The sequence below is a fragment of the Strigops habroptila genome, chromosome Z (assembly GCF_004027225.2).
Source record: "Strigops habroptila isolate Jane chromosome Z, bStrHab1.2.pri, whole genome shotgun sequence".
NCBI classification, from domain to species: Eukaryota; Metazoa; Chordata; class Aves; order Psittaciformes; family Psittacidae; genus Strigops; species Strigops habroptila.
Genome location: NC_044302.2, coordinates 80,526,613 through 80,547,062, shown reverse-complemented (window position 1 = coordinate 80,547,062; position 20,450 = coordinate 80,526,613). Strand labels below are relative to the sequence as shown.

The 20,450-nt window shown below is 42.6% G+C and overlaps 1 protein-coding gene across 2 annotated transcripts in view; it reads left to right on the top strand.

Annotated features, from left to right (window-relative positions):
- KIF2A (kinesin family member 2A) overlaps positions 1 to 20,450 on the top strand; it is a 71,359-nt gene that overhangs the window by 14,214 nt on the left and 36,695 nt on the right. For both annotated transcript variants that reach the window (XM_030512463.1, XM_030512464.1), the window contains exons 2-6: positions 14,674 to 14,768; positions 16,158 to 16,277; positions 16,715 to 16,769; positions 18,790 to 18,912; positions 19,479 to 19,579. In XM_030512463.1, the coding sequence (XP_030368323.1) occupies positions 14,674 to 14,768; positions 16,158 to 16,277; positions 16,715 to 16,769; positions 18,790 to 18,912; positions 19,479 to 19,579 (494 nt within the window). The remainder of the gene's footprint in view (positions 1 to 14,673; positions 14,769 to 16,157; positions 16,278 to 16,714; positions 16,770 to 18,789; positions 18,913 to 19,478; positions 19,580 to 20,450) is intronic.

Here is a 20,450-nt window from a genome sequence, read left to right as displayed (position 1 = left end):
GGGGATAAAGTTCCTGTGGTGCACATAAAGAACCTGCTGGGGAAGACAGTCTGGGTTATTCCTGCTTCAGGTAAAGGCAAGCCCACTTGTGGGACTGCTTTTGCTCAGGGACCTGAATATACTTAGTAGGTAATGCGGGAAGATGGGGGAGTCCAGTGTATACCTCAAGGGGATTTGATTTTGGGGGAGAATAGCCAATAAATTAACTTCTATGATGTTAACTGATATAGAACTATGATGTTAATTGATATATTATCACTTCTGTGGCAGCTGTATGCCCATCACCACACTGGGCACAGCACCCATCTTTGTTGCTCCAGATTTGGAGATCTGAATCCCACTCCCTTTCTATTGCCATGGTAATGAGGAAGGATCTTTGATGAAACCAGGCAAGCGCAGCAGTGATGGCATCGGAACTGATGCTAGCCTGGAACAATCCAACACCACACACTATCTTTTCTGCCTTAAAAGACTGTTATGACAGATGGGATGGCTGCCATTGATTTCACTGTCAGTTGAAGCTTCTGAAAGCAAATAAAGGGAATATGTTTTAGGAGGAGCTCATTAATGTAAAATAATGCCCTTTGAAATGTGCTTTAAAAGAGCATTAGCTCCCCACCCCCAAAAAGAAACTGGACCTGCCTTGAAGGGAAGTAAAACCCCAAAATGTTCCTTTAATTGGGGAAACCACAGGAAACTTGTTTTGAACATAAAGGGAAATTTTACATATTGGCTTGCAAAATGAAGGGTCAGCAGAAAAACCCAATGAATCACAATGTGAAAAGATTGGAGATTTGACAGTTATTAGAGAAACAAAAGCTGTGGCAGCAGTGCTGGGATGCAGCTCTAGGTGACTGCTTTAGGGAAGGTGCACAGTATGGACAGCTAACAAGTTCAGCTAGGCTGAGCATGGCAAAGGACAGTTTAGCGGTTTGGAGTCGATGGGCTTGTTGGTGTCGAATGCAAAAGGAATGAAAAAAATCACTCTCGTCCTGTTTGCTGGATGAGGGACATTAAATGTGCTGTTTGTGGCCTGTCTCTGGGTTTTTTTCCCTTCCTCATATGTTAGTGGACTGTCAGTAAGATCTGTGAACTTCTGTTTTTCTAAAACACTGTGTTTGACTGGGTTTTGTACAGAAATTAGATACATGACTTAGATGGGGATTTTTCTGAGTTTGGTAGCTTTCTAGATGGGGTCAAGAATAGATTAAGTTGAATTTTAATTCAGAGCTGTAATACACAGGCAGATACAGGAAACTTGATTTGAGGAATACTAGTTTCCTTTCTCAAAAATCCCTGTCTCTTACACTGTAGAGGCTGTAGAGGTCATAAAATGTGTTGTAACATGCTTGTTGTTTAAAGGACTTGGCTATTGCTGTAATAATTTAGAGAATAAAAATGAGTTAGTAACTAGGGATCATTCACAAAATAAATATATTTATCTTTTTATACATATTTAAGAACTTGCCTTAGAAATATGTCAGGTACTGTGTATGATAACACTGTAACTAAGGTAAGAGAAAAGACAATAAGGAAGGCTGGCAAAACCGGTATCTGTATGATTAAGTTAGACAAAACTAAAGTGTAACTGTGGTAGATACAAAGAAAATACGAGGCTACTTGTTTGTGGGTAAATGAAACTTTGAAACAAAATAACATCAAACGTGTTTCCTGTTGTGGAGACGGAAACATCTGTCACTGGTAACTGCTGGTTTTTCCTTGGGGGATTAGCAGCAGGACTGTATGTTTAGTGCAGGGAAGACCATGACAAGCGCTGATCACTTGCACAGAGATGTCGCCACAGTTGACATTGCTGGAGGCACCAAGTCTTGAATTATCTTTTTCCTTGCAAGTTTGGTTACAAGCATTGTTGGGTGAGTAGAGGATTATTTCTCACCTCCCTGAGCTCTGTGACAGCAGGAAAATCCTTCCATAAGAGTTGCCAGGATTGGAGCCCAGAGCACAGGAGACTATTTTCTGGAACATGGTAATTCTAATAAATGCTGCTTCTGGATTTGCAGCCTCATTTTCCTCCTAAACATATATGTACATACACATATATATTTTATATGTAACTTGGGGTTTGTATTATCTTCAAAAGAGTGAAGAAAATTTTACTTCTTGTAATCCTACTTTTTGAATATCAAGTGGCAGAAGGTGAAGGTCAATCCCGTCCAGGTGTCTCTAGATGAGAGATGAGTCCCTCATTAATGTGATTAGAAAAATCTTGGCTATTTCACAAATACTTGTTACAATCCTTTCAGTGATTGGGCAGCTTCTTTTGCAGTGGTCATCCTCAGCAGGACTCTGTAGCAGATGTTAAGCTGTAGTATATTTTTGCATTTGCCTATGAAACATCTAGTGTTGATACACTTAGAAAGCTAAGTGCTCTGCTGGTGGACCACTGCCTGAGCTAATATAATGCGTTTGTGCTCCTAAAGATGTAGCAAGGATATAACATAAGCTGTGAGTTTCCTTTACTGAGTGTTGGGTCTGTTAACATTGACATAGCCTGGTCCTGCTAAAAATGATTGCCTGGCTTTGAACTGACAAGGCTTAAACAACTGTAGTATGGTCATAGCATAACACTGCCAGGCAGAGTCCTGCTCCTGTTTTTGGGGGAGGAATGAGAGGGTCACAGTAGAAATGATGAACCTTTCTTCTCCATGGCCTGATCCAGAGCTTATGTGTAGATTTTTAATTATTACAACTCAAAGATATTTCTAACATTTCACAAAACTCTTCCATGAGATCTGTGAGTACAGTGTCTTTTGGGGGGGTGAACTTTTAATTACGAGGAAGGGTGGGGAAGGCTGTGGTCTTTTTCCAGCCTTATTTCTTGAGTGATTTGGGAGAGCACAAAGGGGTTTGAGTCACATGTTAGCCAATGCTGTTTCCCGGGCTGTAATTTAGAAAACATCAACCAATATTTAATACTGCTAATGCAGGTTTCTGAAAAGTATTAAGAAGATGAAAGGACCGTGGTTTTAGTACTGTCATTGATCACTGCTTCAAAATTTTGGTGGTTTGGAGAAATTTTGCAGGTAGAAGCTGTTCAGTTTGCTTAGGGATGGGAATCTAAGGACAGCTTGGTATTTGCAGTCTGTTGCCACTGCTACCTTTGTTGAGGGTTAGTTAAAATGTTTGATTTAGTCCTGGCTATTTGCTTTTGCTGGTGCTTCCTGAACCTTTTTCTGCATGAATAACTGCCCTAAGAACTCTTACAGTGGAGGAGATTTATCTGATATTTCTGCAGATGTTGATGCTTGCTTTCTTCTGTTTGTCAAATGTCCATCAGATGACTAGGAAGGCAAGGAATGGAGAATTGATGTTCTTCACTCGTATTGATTAGGGGGAGAATTTTATAACTTGTGTATTTTAGGTAATTGTAAAGTGTTGGCTTCACATACTTTTGTGTTGCATTGCTGTATTTGCAGCAGTATTTTCTGCATTCTCTGGTCAGTAGAAGATAAGCCAGATGCCACACACTATATGACAGAACATATTCACACAAGTAATAGGCTTTTCAAATAACTTCTCCCTTAGTTTTGAGCCCTATAGCAATGGAATGACTTCGCAGAAAAAGTTTTGCCTGTGATGTGAATTCTAATCATGTGAGGAAAGGCACTTGAAATTAAAGAAATGCCAAGTGAAGAGTCAGCGTGTTAGCACTATGGCTCTACTTTCTTCTTTTGTTTTTGATATGTGTGTGAAGATAGTCTTTCTTGAATCACTTGTTCTTTTTTCACTTTGTCCTAATGCATGTTTGTGTTTACATGGGCATGTTTACATTTCATATTTTGATACTGACTCTAGAAAATGCACCAAAAATCAGTGACGTTACCTTCAACCATTCTCTGCAGATTGATTTGGCTCTTATGCTTTAGTATTTGCAGCTTGGTCTTGCTTTATATGCTAGACGAGGTTTATGCCAGCCTAATTGGTTGCTGGCATTCCTGAATTTCCCAGCTGCTGTATTCAGCTGTGTACTAGAAAAATATAATGGAATACTGTTTGCAGAGAGCAAGAGGCAATTGTAAAGATGTAAATGTGCTTTCTGGCACGTCAATAACATGTAACTTTTAGTAACACAAAAGAATTTTTAGGAACAAGTTGTATGGGTAGATTGCCAGTTTAAACATTATAGTATACATTTTCTATTTAAGCTGAGAATATTTTGAGAATATTTGGAAGATGGACATAACTTTGTTTAGTGTGGGTTTTTCTTTATTTTTTTTATTCAATCCTGACTTTCTTGGCCAGGGAATGGACGAAATCTGGCACCGAGATGGAAGATTTATTGTGATTCTTTTGTTAAAGCATGCTGGCTTATTGTGTTTGTGAGAGTGTTCAGTATTTTCTGTTCATTCATCAGCGTGCTTTGATCTCCTTTCACTTGTTATGGCAAAGATAAAACCTTTTTAAATTATTATTTTTATTATTCATTCTCAGTCAAAAGTAATAGAGCACAGGAGCAGGTAATAGGACTTACCTGGTGGCTGCATGACTAATACAGTGTCTCACATCTCAACTGTGAATAGTGCTTTTCTTCAAAATTTATAAAATTTGGTAACATACTGTAGCTTATTATTGTATTGTATAGAATGTGTTTTGCTAAACTTGCATTTTTTATGTATCACATTTCTCTTGATTCTGGATTGACAGCTAGATCCAGCCTTAAAACTGAAGCAGATTATACCAATTAAGTGTCTTCCAGTTCCCACAGTTTTTGTGTCCTTTTATGGCTGGTATAGAGTTATTTTCTTCCTAGCAGCTGGTGTTTTGGCTTTAGTCTGAGAACAATGCTGATAACACACTGATGTCCTCCTTGTGTTTTATCAGCATGCTCTTTGTAGGAGTGGCAGGAGTGGCATTGCTACAGAAAGACAGTGGCTTCTGTTGCTACTTTGCTGATGAACCAGATAGCTAATTGAAACAGCTCTACAAGAGGTGTTGTCCTGGGTTCAGCTATAGCAGTCATTTTTCTCCTGCTTAGTAGCTGGTGCAGTGCTGTGTTTTTTAACTTTCAGCCTGGGAACAACGCTGATAACACTGATGTTTTTAGTTGTTGCTAAGTAATGTTTATTCCAACCAAGGGCTTTCTCAGTCTCATGCTTTGCCAGGGAGGAGGGGAAGCCGGGAGGAAGCAGAGACAGGACACCTGACCCAAACTAGCCAAAGGGGTATTCCATACCACAGCACGTCATGCCCAGTATATAAACCGGGGGGAGTTACCCGGAAGGCCCAGATCACTGCTCGGGTCGGGCTGGGTATCGGTCGGCGGGTGGTGAGCAATTGTATCCTCTCCCCTTGTTATTTCACTAATCGTTATTATCATTGGTGGTAGCAGTAGTGGTTTTGTGTTATACCTTAGTTGCGGGACTGCTCTTATCTCAACCCGTGGGAGTTACATTCTTCCCATTCTCCTCCCCATCCCTCCGGGAGCGGGGGGAGGAAGAAAAGGGGGGGGGGGGAGTGAGCGAGCGGCTGTGTGGTTCTGAGTTACCGGCTGGGCTCAAACCATGACAGTTCTTTTTGGCGCCCAACGTGGGGCTCGAAAGGTTGAGATAACGAGAGATCTGACCAGAGTGTGTTTAATCATATTTGTGATAAGCATTCATTGTTACTACTCGTCACAATGGTGATTATTTGGCTCTCAGACGTGTTGCGCTTGATCTCAGAGTTTCAGCATGTTGTACCTTACTTACAGCCACTATTTGCTGTTTTAGTGTTTATCGGCTGGGGGGCCTGGGCTAAGGTTCTTGTTTCACTGTACTTCATGGTAATGACTTGTAATACAATAGACTCATTGATCATGAAACTGGTCTGGTTTGTGCTTCCAGCGTGGCCATCACCACTATACATTGGGAGGTATATAATGAAATATTTTAGCAATTGCATATCTTTTTTTTTTCTCCTCGGGGGGTGAACTTACGAAGGAAGCATTCTCTTTCACCCCCCGTTCGCCCACCAGCCTATTTGCAACAGCAATTGAGAGTTCTGAAGGTTTTAGATGGCCTTTGAGTACCCTTGAAACCTGCCTGCTGATTGTGCTGGGGATCAGCATGTTGGCAAACATACGGAGTGTGTTTTACCCACGGCCATCCCGTCGTAGGAACATCCTATTTCGTTTAATGTCAAAAATTCAGCAGTATCAGGTTCGAATCTGGTCTAGGGTTAGACGACGATATAGGAGGACCACCAGGAGATTTTCCCTGAGGCTGGACAGTTATGAGTGGCAGGGTGTATGGGATAGTATGGGCAAGTACCTAGGCCAGTGGGCCCCTCCAGTGCTTTGGAACTTCACCACTGAACAAGTGCAACATCCAGAAAAACTAGTAAAACACTTAAACGAGGTGTGCTGTCGTCCTGGTTATACCAGAGAGGGACAAATTTTGGCAACGTGCTGGGGCTTGGCCTATGCCTACAGAGCCCTGCTCAACACTATCCAGCACCTTCAAAGGGAAAAAAATGTCTCTGGATCTGATGGCAAAGCAACAGACAACGCAGCTATGCCAACTACAAGCACAGCAGCTACTCAGACCCTGACCACAACAGACAACACAGCTACTCCAAGTACAGCAGCTACATCAACCCCAGTGACAAGCACAACAGCTACTCAAACCCTGACCACACCAGACAACGCAACTACTCCAACTTCAAATACAGCAGTTACACCAACCCCAGTGACAAGCACAACAGCTACTCAAACCCCGACAGCAACAGACAATGTGGCTACTCCAAGCACCGCAGCCACACCAACCCCAGTGACAAGCACAGTAGCTACTCAAACCCCGACAGCAACAGACAATATAGCTACTCCAAGCACCGCAGCCACACCAACCCCAGTGACAAGCACAGTAGCTACTCAAACCCCGACAGCAACAGATAATGCAGCTGTTGGTGTTACTCAACTCCCAAGCACAACAGCTGCACCAACCCCAGCAATAGACATTGCAACCACTCCAATCCTAGTGGCAGACACTGCAGCCACTCCAACCACAGTGACAAACACTGCAGCTAAACCAAATGTCCAGTTTGTGACAATGTCTGTTGCCCCTGTAAGCAAAAGCAGACGAAAGGCACAAAGAGCAACCCGCGAAGCGAAGAAAGATGAAGACCCAGTGCCATTACTATATTCAACAGCACCTGAACAAGAGTTACTACTACGTGGGTCAGAGGAAGAGGAAGAAGAAGAAGAGGTCACTTCTCGACCCCGGACCTCAACCGAACTACGGAATATGCGAAAAGATTTCACCCGTCTTCCAGGGGAGCACATTGTCACCTGGTTGCTCCGGTGCTGGGACAATGGGGCCGACGGTCATGAACTAGAAGGTAGGGAAGCCAAGCAGCTGGGATCACTTGCTAAGGAAGGAGGAATTGACAAAGCGATTGCAAGAGAGAAGCGAGCCCTCAGTCTTTGGAGGCGGCTCCTGGCAGCTGTGAAGGAAAGGTTTCCCTACAAAGACGATATTACGAATCGCTCAGCCAACTGGACCACGATAGAGAAAGGCATCCAGTCCCTGAGGGAATCAGCCATTATAGAGATGATCTATCGTAGGCCGGATTCCAGGAACACATCCGTAGACCCAGATGAAGTCGAATGTACACGACCCATGTGGCGGAAACTTACACGGAGTGCGCCATCATCATATGCCCACACATTGGCATCAATGACCTGGAATGACGGAGTATCACCAACAGTGGATTGTCTGATTCGTCAACTCCGAGAGTTCGAAGACAATCTCACCCCTTCCATCATTTCAGCTGTGGAAAAACTGTCCCAGGAGTTCAAACAATTGAGAGACGATTTATCCGATCTATCCAGCTCCCCACGCGTACCAACCCATGTCTCAGCTATCAACAGAAGGCGCCCTACTGCTCGAGAAAGAAAATATACGAGGTACACGCCACGGGCCACCCTATGGTTTTACCTGCGGGATCATGGAGAAGACATGAGAAAGTGGGATGGAAAACCTACTTCAGCTCTGGAGCAACGGGTGCGTGAACTGAAGAGGAGAACAATGGTCAAGGATGATCCTCCCAGGAAAGCTGCTGCTCCAGTCTCTGGCGAGCAGTTTCCCAGATGGAGCGAAAGAGCTGATTTTACTCCAGCTCCTGTGATAAGGAATACTAATCCCTTTCTACAAGACAGAAGTGGAGAATTTTGTGATCACTATTAGAGGGGCCCTGCCTCCAGCCAGGTGGAGGAGAGGAATAATCGGGTTTACTGGACTGTGTGGATCAGATGGCCTGGCACATCAGTCCCACAGAAGTATAAGGCTCTAGTAGATACCGGTGCACAGTGTACTCTGATGCCATCAACGTATCAAGGGGTGAAACCCATTTCTATTTCTGGAGTGACAGGAGGATCCCAAGCGTTAACTATGCTGGAAGCCGAAATCAGCCTGACTGGGAGGAAGTGGCAAAAGCACCCCATTGTAACTGGTCCAGGGGCTCCATGCATCCTTGGCATAGACTATCTCAGGAGAGGGTATTTCAAAGACCCAAAAGGGTATAGATGGGCTTTTGGTATCGCTGCCTTGGAGACAGAGGAAATTAAGCAGCTGTCCACCTTACCCGGTCTCTCAGAGGATCCTTCTGGTGTGGGGTTGCTGAAGGTCGAAGAACAACAAGTGCCAATTGCGACCACAACAGTGCACCGGCAGCAATACCGCACCAACCGAGACTCCTTGATTCCCATCCATAAGCTGATCCGCAGACTGGAGAGCCAAGGAGTGATCAGCAGGACCCGCTCACCCTTTAATAGCCCCATATGGCCAGTGCAAAAGTCTAATGGAGAGTGGAGATTAACAGTAGACTATCGTGGCCTGAACGAAGTCACACCACCATTGAGTGCTGCCGTACCGGACATGTTAGAACTTCAGTATGAACTGGAGTCAAAGGCAGCCAAGTGGTATGCCACAATTGACATTGCCAATGCATTTTTCTCAATCCCTTTGGCAGCAGAATGCAGGCCACAGTTTGCTTTCACTTGGAGGGGCGTCCAGTACACTTGGAACCGACTGCCCCAGGGGTGGAAACACAGCCCCACCATCTGCCATGGATTGATCCAGACTGCACTGGAACAGGGGCAAGCTCCAGAACACCTGCAATACATTGATGACATCATCGTGTGGGGTGATACAGCAGAAGAAGTTTTTGAGAAAGGGAGGAACATAATCCAAATCCTGCTGAAGGCCGGTTTTGCCATAAAACGGAATAAGGTCAAGGGACCTGCACAGGAGATTCAATTTTTGGGAATAAAATGGCAAGATGGACGCCGCCAGATCCCCACAGACGTGATCAACAAGATAACAGCAATGTCTCCACCAACTAACAAGAAAGAAACACAAGCTTTCTTAGGTGTTGTGGGGTTCTGGAGAATGCACATCCCAAATTACAGTCTGATTGTAAGCCCTCTCTACCACGTGACCCGGAAGAAGAATGATTTCAAATGGGGCCCTGAGCAACAACAAGCCTTTGAACAAATTAAACGAGAAATAGTTCACGCAGTAGCCCTTGGACCAGTCCGGGCCGGGCCAGATGTGAAAAATGTGCTCTATACCGCAGCTGGGGAGAATGGTCCTACCTGGAGCCTCTGGCAGAAAGCTCCAGGGGAGACTCGAGGTCGACCCCTTGGCTTTTGGAGTCGGGGATATAAAGGATCCGAGGCCAGCTACACTCCCACTGAAAAAGAAATACTGGCAGCCTATGAAGGGGTTCGAGCTGCCTCAGAAGTGATTGGAACTGAAGCGCAGCTCCTCCTGGCACCCCGGTTGCCTGTGCTGGGCTGGATGTTCAAAGGCAGGGTCTCCTCTACACATCATGCAACGGATGCTACATGGAGTAAGTGGGCCGCACTAATTACACAACGAGCTCGAATAGGAAATCCCAGTCGTCCAGGAATTCTAGAAGTCATCATGGACTGGCCAGAGGGCAAAGATTTTGGGATGTCACCAGAAGAGGAGGTGACGCGTGCTGAAGAGGCCCCACCATATAATGAACTGTCAGAGAGTGAAAAGCAATATGCCTTGTTTACTGATGGGTCCTGCCGTATTGTGGGAAAGCATCGGAGATGGAAGGCAGCTGTGTGGAGTCCCCTGCGACAAGTTGCAGAAACTGCTGAGGGAGAGGGTGAATCGAGTCAATTTGCAGAGGTGAAAGCCATCCAGCTGGCCTTGGACATTGCTGAACGAGAAAAATGGCCAGTACTTTATCTCTATACTGACTCATGGATGGTGGCAAATGCCCTGTGGGGGTGGTTGCAGCAATGGAAGCAGAGCAACTGGCAACGCAGAAGTAAACCCATCTGGGCTGCTGCATTGTGGCAAGATATTGCTGCTCGGGTGCAGAACCTGGTGGTGAAGGTACGCCACGTAGATGCTCATGTACCCAAGAGTCGGGCCACTGAGGAACACCAGAATAACCAGCAAGTGGATAAAGCTGCTAAGATTAAAGTGGCTCAGATGGACTTGGATTGGCAACATAAGGGTGAATTATTTTTAGCCCGGTGGGCCCATGACACCTCAGGCCATCAAGGCAGAGATGCAACATATAGATGGGCTCGTGATCGAGGGGTGGACTTAACGATGGACACTATTGCCCAGGTTATTCACGAATGTGAAACATGTGCTGCAATTAAGCAAGCCAAACGGTTGAAGCCTCTCTGGTATGGAGGACGATGGCTGAAGTACAAGTATGGGGAGGCCTGGCAGATTGACTCTATCACACTCCCACCAACCCGCCAAGGCAAGCGCTATGTGCTTACCATGGTGGAAGCAACCACCGGCTGGCTGGAAGCATACGCTGTGTCCCACGCCACTGCCCGGAACACTATCCTGGGCCTTGAGAAACAAGTCTTGTGGCGACACGGCACCCCAGAGAGAATTGAGTCAGACAATGGGACTCATTTCCGGAACAACCTCATAGACACTTGGGCCAAAGAGCATGGCATTGAGTGGGTATACCACATCCCCTACCATGCACCAGCCTCTGGGAAAATCGAACGGTACAATGGGCTGTTAAAAACTACACTGAGAGCAATGGGTGGTGGGACTTTCAAACACTGGGATACACATTTACCAAAAGCCACCTGGTTGGTCAACAGTAGGGGATCTGCCAACAGGGGTGGCCCAGCCCAATCAGAACTTTTACGTACCGTAGAGGGGGATAAAGTTCCTGTGGTGCACATAAAGAATTTGTTGGGGAAGACAGTCTGGGTTATTCCTGCTTCAGGTAAAGGCAAACCCACTCGTGGGGATGCTTTTGCTCAGGGACCTGGATATACTTGGTGGGTAATGCGGGAAGATGGGGAAGTCCGATGTGTACCTCAAGGGGATTTGATTTTGGGGGAAAACAGCCAATGAACTCAATTGTACGCTGTTGCCTGCTCTATAACACTTTTATAGCCCACCAGCTAGATATCTTCAGGTCACCAGCCATTGACCTTGACTTCCCTCCGATCATCACCTCAACAAAGAATGAATTTTGAGGAAACCAGACGAGCTCAGCAGTGACCAGATGAGTTTGGCAGTATCATCAGCAGGCAACAACCCAACACTACGTACCGTCCCTCCTGCCCTGAAAGACTATTACAAGGGACGGAGCCTGACATCATGGACTGGATGAGTTCAGCAATTTTGCAGGGATTGGTCCATGGACTAGGGAACGATATCTTTCTCTGTGTGTGGGTGTGGGTGTATATATATGTGTATATATGGGACAGGGGTGATGGTGTGCTGAGAGATGTGGGATCTGAGCATGACGTGAATGGTATGGAATAAGGGGTGGATACTGTCCTGGGTTCAGCTATAGCAGTCATTTTTCTCCTGCTTAGTAGCTGGTGCAGTGCTGTGTTTTTTAACTTTCAGCCTGGGAACAACGCTGATAACACCGATGGTTTTAGTTGTTGCTAAGTAATGTTTATTCCAACCAAGGACTTTCTCAGTCTCATGCTTTGCCAGGGAGGAGGGGAAGCCGGGAGGAAGCAGAGACAGGACACCTGACCCAAACTAGCCAAAGGGGTATTCCATACCACAGCACGTCATGCCCAGTATATAAACCGGGGGGAGTTACCCGGAAGGCCCAGATCACTGCTCGGGTCGGGCTGGGTATCGGTCGGCGGGTGGTGAGCAATTGTATCCTCTCCCCTTGTTATTTCACTAATCGTTATTATCATTGGTGGTAGCAGTAGTGGTTTTGTGTTATACCTTAGTTGCGGGACTGCTCTTATCTCAACCCGTGGGAGTTACATTCTTCCCATTCTCCTCCCCATCCCTCCGGGAGCGGGGCGAGGAAGAAGTGGGGGGGGGGGAGTGAGCGAGCGGCTGTGTGGTTCTGAGTTACCGGCTGGGCTCAAACCACGACAGGTGTTCTTGTACAAAAGAGTTTATTAAATGCAGAAAAATTAATGGAAAGGTGCTGAGGACATTACACAAAGAAAACTTCCACAAAAAATGCTTTTCCAAGAAAATAAAGTGAGAGCGCATCATGCTCAGTGAGTCTGCTTCAGCCCAGCCACCAGCAGAATTTGGGCAGAGTCCTGAGGGCAGGATGCATGCCTGCACAACCTTCTTTGGGCGAGGGGAAAGGCAGGAGTGCCCCACCATGCTGGTGGTCCCTGTCTGCACATCTGGCAGCACCTCGGTGGGGAATGCAGGACAGGTGGTCCCTGCAGCACACATAGCTGCGTTGCTCAGGAGAATGGTGCTTGGGAAGCACAAATGGAAGGGCCTGTTAAGACAAAGCATGGGTCAGGGAAATAAAAATGAGTGAATGCTGGAGGAAAGGAGCCAAATGAAGAAAAGGGGGAGGTGCTTTTTAGGTAAAAAGCCCACTTAACCTTCTTTAGTGGTCGAGCGAGTGTTATGCTTTGGCCAAGGACAAGTTCAGAGGCTGTAAATACATGTGTAATGTGTGTTGCTGGCAAGGTGAGCACTGCAGATGTGAGAGCAGTGCTGCCCAGGGGACTGGCTGCTCTGTGAGCCCCCTTAGTGCTGTGCCTTGCCTGAATTTCAGTTAGTCTCCTCCTCTGGACATCATATTAGAGTATGCAGATTTGCTGTTACCTTCCATGATGCTTCCCCATAGACACTCTTCTTGCTTAATTTTTAACTAGGTGTGAATATTTAGGCAGCCTTTGCAATAAAAGAAATATTAACAGTATATATTTGTTATTTGTGCTGTTAGGTGGGTGTCCTGGTTTTGGTTGGCATAGAGTTAATTTTCTTCCTAGTAGCTGGTGCAGTGCTGTGTTTTGGATTTAGTGTGACAACAATGCTGATAACACACCAATGTTTTAGTTGTTTCTCTGTTGTGCTTCCTCTCATCAAGGACTTTTCAGCCTCTCATGTTCTGCCAGTGAGGAGGGGCACAAGAAGCTGGGAGGGAGCAGAGACAGAACCACTTGGGTTTAAACCATGACAGTGTGATAATTCAAGATATCAGGCAAAGTTTTTCTTCCATTCTGTCCCTCAGCAGGCCCTGAGAGGCTTAGACTGTGTAAAAACATTAACTTTGGAAAACTGTCAAATTATGACTGAAATAGCTAAACCAAAAGTTTGAAACAATCATCGGAGTGGATCTGTGGTCTGGGAGCTTTAGGGAAGAAGAATAGAAGGTGCAAGGCAGAGGAGATTCAGACTGAAGCAGATGTGTAATGACCATGCTGTTGTTGCCTGGCAGTGGGTGCTGGGCAGCAGCATATGCATGGACTACTCCAGAACGGGAGCTGTACATGATCTTGGGCACATAAGGGGTGGCTTGGGGTGGGTGGAATGAGGGATTGCTTGTCCATGATATGGCTCGTTAAAGGAGGGTCTTAGAGGAACCGTTTCATTTGGCTCATTTTCTTTAGAAACCCTGATTCTTGGGAGTCTTAGAGAAAAGCAAAGATGTGAAATCAGTGTGACACGTGGGTCTTGATCCTTTTATGTCAGTGCATGCCTGTTCTGCTCTTCCAATTGCTCCTTGCAACTGTGCTTAGCAAGTAGGACATAAAATTGCTACACACCAAGTATTTAAGAAGAAAAATCCTTACTCCTGTTGGTTTTATTGTACTTTTCGGGAGCTTGCTGGGTGTTTCACTGGAGAAGTCAAAGCAATGGCACCTTAATTCCAGCTCAGCAGTCTGTGTAAACAGCTGGTTTTAAAATGAGGATTTGTATTGTAGTTGCTGGCAGTTTAGTTGTAGTTAAATTACCAACCGATTGGATACCCATAAGAAATGGATATCAGAGTACAATTTCAGAGAGCTTTGCTCCTGCGTTTGGACATACAATGTTGTATCAGCCTAGAAGGGGGACAAACAAACCCATGTGGAGCATACCTTGGGAGACTTAGGGCCTGTGGGAGACTCGTGGTATTGGGGTTTTCCTCTCTCATGAAAAGAGAGTCTAAGTGGTGTGGCTTTCATGTGGTATTGTGTTTGCTTACCACTCAGTTTTCTGTTCATTTTGCTCTTCACTAGTACGCTGGCTATTAGGTTCTCCACTGATGGATCAGGTCTGAGCCACTTCACAGTGTGTGGCCAGGAATCATCTTGTATTTTATCACCTAATACTTTTTAACCCTTTTCCTGCCTCTCTCTGCATGTCTTAGTGCAGGAATGAATATCATTTATGGAAAATTTTTCCACCAGTTAATAAATGATCATTTGTGTTTGCTTTCTAGGCCGAATCCACCAAGCTATGGTAACATCCCTAAATGAAGAAAACGAAAGCGTGACTGTTGAATGGATTGAAAATGGAGATACTAAAGGCAAAGAGGTAAATTTAATTATTTTAGAACTTTCCTCTTTTTATATGTGTAGTCTACATGAATATAACTTTGGAGTTTGCAGTGGAAACAAAAAGAAGATATAAATCTTAATGTACTTGATGATTCTCTGGTTATAGACACTTTTGTATGGAAGCTGCTGGGCAGATGCTGGTTTCTTTAGTATTAAATTTGACTTCCTGAGCTGTGTCATAGCTTTTAAGTAGTTACTTTCATCTATTGATTTTGAACCTGATTAACAAAGGCTGACCTTATTATCCTCTTCTTACAAGTAGAAAAATCAATTTTTTGAGAAGTGATTTGCAGTTTGGACAGGAAACCAGTGTAAGAGCTAGGTTAGAAAGATTTTTTTGTGTTTGTATTATTGAGGAACTTAACTGCTAGTGTTTACTATGTATTTTGTTTTGGCAATAATTTTCCAGCCTTGCTTTCTTTGAGAAACATGTCTTTGCGTGTAACACTTCTCTATTCCCTCTTCCTTTAAATTTTGGACCATGTTAGACAGTCTCTGCTGAGATTTGGAGAAGCATCTCAGAAATAATTGCTCTTCACCAGTTTTGTGAAAACACAGGAAAGAGGAAAAAAAATGTGAGACTGTCCTGGTGATCTCATTAGCAGAGCTTGTCCCTCTGGACACACAGAATCTATACAGTAGGGAGGTCTTTGAAAGGTCCAGCCAGGGGAAGTGGCAGTCTGTAGAGACCGAAGCTATTTCAGATTTTTAGAAAACCAAGTTTCAATAGAGCTGAAGCCAGCTATTTTTAAGATCCTGCCCCTCCCCCCATACATTTTACAGTGTTTTGAATGAGAAACACTGAAAGGAAAAACAAACACCTCCTCCCCTCCTCCCCAGTCCCCCACCAAAACACCGCACCACACAAAAGAAAAAACAAAAAAACCCCCCAGACAAGAAAACCCCAAACCAAAAACCAAAACATGATAAATTTAGCATGAACTGTGCTTTTGTTTCTTGGGTGGTTGTAATTTGTCTGCTTATTTTTCACTGCCAGGGAAATTTCAAAGAATTGAGATATCTTTATGTTACAGAATATCTTTTGTATTTTGCGGTAATTGTCAAATTACCACAGTAATACTATCTACTTTTGTTTTAGTTTAATCAGTTTGCAAAATCATAAGTATCTCCTGGTCATTTTTAATTCATACCTTTCTCGAAGGGTGTGTTTTCAATTAATACGAAGACCAAAGCTTACACTGTTTTTAGTGAACATAAAACAAGATAATTCAGGTTGTATAATTAACAAATTGTGGGATAAAATCACTAAATACATTTAATGTTTATTCTCAAATGTAGCAGGAGAAATGAAGAGGGTGAATATTGTTGTAAGACTCATAAATGTGTTTTATACTCTTTTACTCAGATTGACTTGGAGAGTATATGTTCACTTAACCCAGATCTTGCACCTGATGAAGACATTGAACCTGGTCCAGAGACACTACCACCACCTGCTCCATCTGCCAAAGTAAACAAAATCCTGAAGGTTGGTAATATCAATGCAACATGTTCATGTTAAACTTGTAGTACTCCTATACATGTTATGTTTGAATTTTTTACTTCAACTTTTGTGTCTGTGGAGCTGTTTGATAACTGTGTTCCTTTCTTTTCCTATGATAAATAGGGGTTTCTAAAATTTTTCTAAAAGTAGGTTTGGTGGAGAGGAACTGGGGAACTAATACTTATATAACTAAATATGTCTCAAGGAAAAATACAAAAAGGTTTAGGGAGGTTGTTTTGAAACAGAATGTATAGTTCAAGCAATTTTCACCCTAGGCTTTCATGGAGGGATTTGGCAGCAATCACCTCTCTCTATTGCTGATGTCATATTATTTTCATTCACTGGAAAGGAGCAGAGGTGGGGCTGCAATTTACATTTTCAATAAGATGGTGATCGAGTAACAGTGATTTCTTTCTTTATAGACTCGTCGAAGTGTGATGCCTATTAAGAATGACAACCCCATCAGAGATAACAGAGGTAAATGTGTTCTCTTTCAAGGAAGTAAAAAATGTGGGAACATTTTAACCTCCTGTTCATCTAACACTCAATTGTTCTGTATTTCTCGTTCAGCATGTATGCATGTGATATGTAAAAGACATGATACATCATTCCTACAATTCCTATGTATATTTAGAAATTCATGCTGTAGGACTAATATTTATGTGCAAGTTTGAGCAATGTAGCATTAGGAAAGTTAAGCTGAATGAACTGAAGGTGCAAAAATTTTAAATTATGCTACATTAAAGCCTGTGTGGCCTTTTCCAAGTTAAAGCACCCTCAATTTTGCTTCAGTATAATTGAGATTTTCAATATATTCTAAGTAATGCACTTAAAATTCTTACACTTTCAATTTTTTTAACTTAGTTTTTTAACAGTCTGTGTGTAAACATTCTTTCAAAGAGTACTTAAGCCCTAGGGGTTTTTTTCACTCTCAGCTAATAGTGGAAAATCTACAAAAAATGCTGAAATACGACAGGAGGATATGTGAAAAGAATATATTGGATTAATACAGATGTAATGTATCTACAACATGAGAAAAAATAGTGGCTGCTTACTGTTTTCATTTTCTCTGTGTTAAACTTAGTTAACTTGTATTGATAAGGACGATGATTCTTCTTCCAAACATGAATCTGCTGTCATTAATTCAGACTAGATTCCAGTCCATCTGTTTAAACTTGAAAAACAAGTTGGCTTGCATATCTTTGCAAGTGTTCAGACTCTTTTGGTGGATGATTGGGACCACTTTTGCCGTTCTGCCGTTTGCCTCTGGGGTTGTTAAGCAGATTGGAAATTTCTTAAGGAGGGGCTAATTTTTTTCGAAGTAATGTGGTTTAAATTTGACCCATTTTGCTGATGGGACTGTCCTCACATCCATACGTGTTGTTTGTGGTAAATGGTCTGTTTAATATGGAATAGTGCTGTAACTTTTTAATAGGTCCTTTTAATAGGTCCTATGCATCTTACTGTTCAGCCTAAGTATTTGTCTCTTCTTGTCGTTGTAATTAAGTTTTTCTCAACACAGTCTTATTTTGTGTAGTCAGTTTGTGGTACAAACTAGATCTCCTACCATATTTGTAATGGTCTGGGCATTTGTCTTGTCTGTCCCATTCAATACCTGTTTCTGTAGTTGTCTCCATGTGAGCTGGCATTTGTTCAGAGTGCCATCTCTGGCTGCTAATCAAAGCGGATACCTTCTGTACTCTTCTGGCAGACTCTGTTAGGAGCATGTGCAGGAAGCAGGCCAGCTGAAGCAGAGCTGCTTGAAGCAGCTCTTTGAAAAACAGCCTTTAGCTCTACCAAAGCATCTTGCATGCTCACCACTCCAACTGCATTCACTGGGAACAGACAACACTGCATCTTCAGAAATTGGCATGATTGGCATATACAGAGTCAATGCCTAAGTTTAGCCATACTGATTTTACCTGTATCCCTTCCAGTACAGTGTTAAAAAGTTGTGGTTTGTTTTTTGTTTTTTTTTGGTTTTTTTTTTTTTGGGTGGGGTTTTTTTTTTTTAGTTGTTTTTGCTTTTTTTTGTTTTTTCTTCCACTCACAGGTTGAGCTGCACTCTGCTGCCTTTCATTTGTATCTTTGAGATCATAGGGTCGAGGGGGTGGAACCATTTGGAGCTCTAGAGACTGTGGAACAGTGGGGCTTCTTTGCTTACTAATTTTTTGCATATAATCACAATGTAAATAAAATTTCAGCACTGAAGGACTGAATATCTTCAAGTACGTGCTTCAGCCTGTGCACATAGTTGTACTAATCCTGCAGTGGAGTATTTAAAAATGTGCACATGCAGCATTGGTGCTTAATAATTATCTTGTGTTGGTGTATAACAGTAGGATAAAAAAGCCTGCATACCAAATATCTTTATTAATAGACTTTCTAAATGTATGGAAAGAGGCCATGTTATATCTTGTCATAACAAAGCATTTCAGAATCAGGTAGAAATGTTACTCTTCCTTGTCCAGATAAGCTTTGTGCTTTTCTTTTGCAGTGGCTGGTTCTGCACGTGCACGACCTTCTCAGCTTCCCGAGCAGTCTTTCGCCTCTCAACAGAATGGTAGTGTTTCAGATATATCTCCAGTTCAAGCTGCAAAAAAGGAATTTGGACCCCCTTGTATGTAAACCTTGTATCAAGGATTCATTCATTCTGGGCGTTACGTGTACGTTCTCGTGGATTACATTGTTGTCCATAAATGACAAATGGTCTACATGCACAGTTGTCTCTGGGCTTCCCTGAGGAGCTTTTTCAGAGAGCTGTGGCTAAGTCAATATTCACCTTTGTCACAGTTGTACTGGTATTTGGAATTTGTTTTTAATTTACCTTGTTTTAACCATGGCAGTGTTGTTTGTTTCTTTTTTTTGTTTGCTTGGGCTTTCTTTAATTCAGACCACGAGATCACATGTAACTGTCCAATTATTTTTTTAATGGTCATTGTCCTTACATTTTTGGTCGTCTACTTACTGTACCATTCCCAGTACTTTTTTCCAATTCATTTATTTGATTAATTTTATAAATTAAATTGCCATAATTATTATGTACTAATACTGATTTGCTCGAGAAGATAGTTGATATAAATGCATTCCAATGGTTGATAAATTAATATAATTGAAATGTTTCAGCATAAATACTAAATTCATGTAACACTGAAAATATTTTAAAATTATGTCGTTTCCTTTAAGCACGTAGAAAATCTAATTGTGTAAAAGAGGTTGAAAAATTGCAAGAGAAACGTGAAAAAAGAAGATTACAGCAGCAGGAACTTAGAGAAAAAAGAGCTCAGGTTAGTATATTTAGCTTGGATGGAAAATGTATGACAGTAAGAGAAGTTTGCAAAATCATTGTGCTTTTTTCACTGTTCAATGTATGTAGTGCAATAATCTTGAAATTAAGTGTTTTCATACTGTATACAGGTTTGATAAATATTTTGGTGCTTGGTTGCATTGCTCTCATAACTATTACTTTAGACAGTTTTGCCCCTATTTTTCTTCCTACAGAAATAATTGCTTACAATTGTCTATCTTGCTGAGTGTTCTTTAAAGATTAAGTACTGGTGATAGCTGTTTCTTAGGGAAAATATATTACTGAAAATACTCAAACCTTTCGCTTTTAGATATGCCGGTTACTGTATGTGAGGTATTGCAACATGATGATAAATTGTTATATATGATCTTTGATGCTTTGTAGGAGACCCATTTTAAGGCTCAAGTTTGATCATTAACTTTTAGGATTTTTTTTTTTCCCCCTTTAAACCAGTCTATGCATTTATAATTTAGATATTCATCATGCAAGCAGCTTGGCAGCAAGTTGTTAGAAACTTGTGTGAAAGAAAATGAAGTTGCTAATCCTGTGAGAAAAATCTCTTAATATTAAATGACTTTGTCACAGTGGTGTAAAAGCTCCATCAAAACTAGTAGTGTAATCTTGATGGCAGTCCTGTGCGTATGTGTTAGTCTCTAAAGAGGTACTAGGAATCCGCTACTGACAGGAGAAGTACCACCACCAAGTAAATAATTCAGACAATTTACATCAGGGTTTAATGATGTTTCTAAGTTGACCTAAAATCACCTATGTTGAATTCATGTTCTCTAATTTCCATCATTTACACAAATGCAAAACATTACTATGTCTTTATGTGTGAGGAACAAACATTA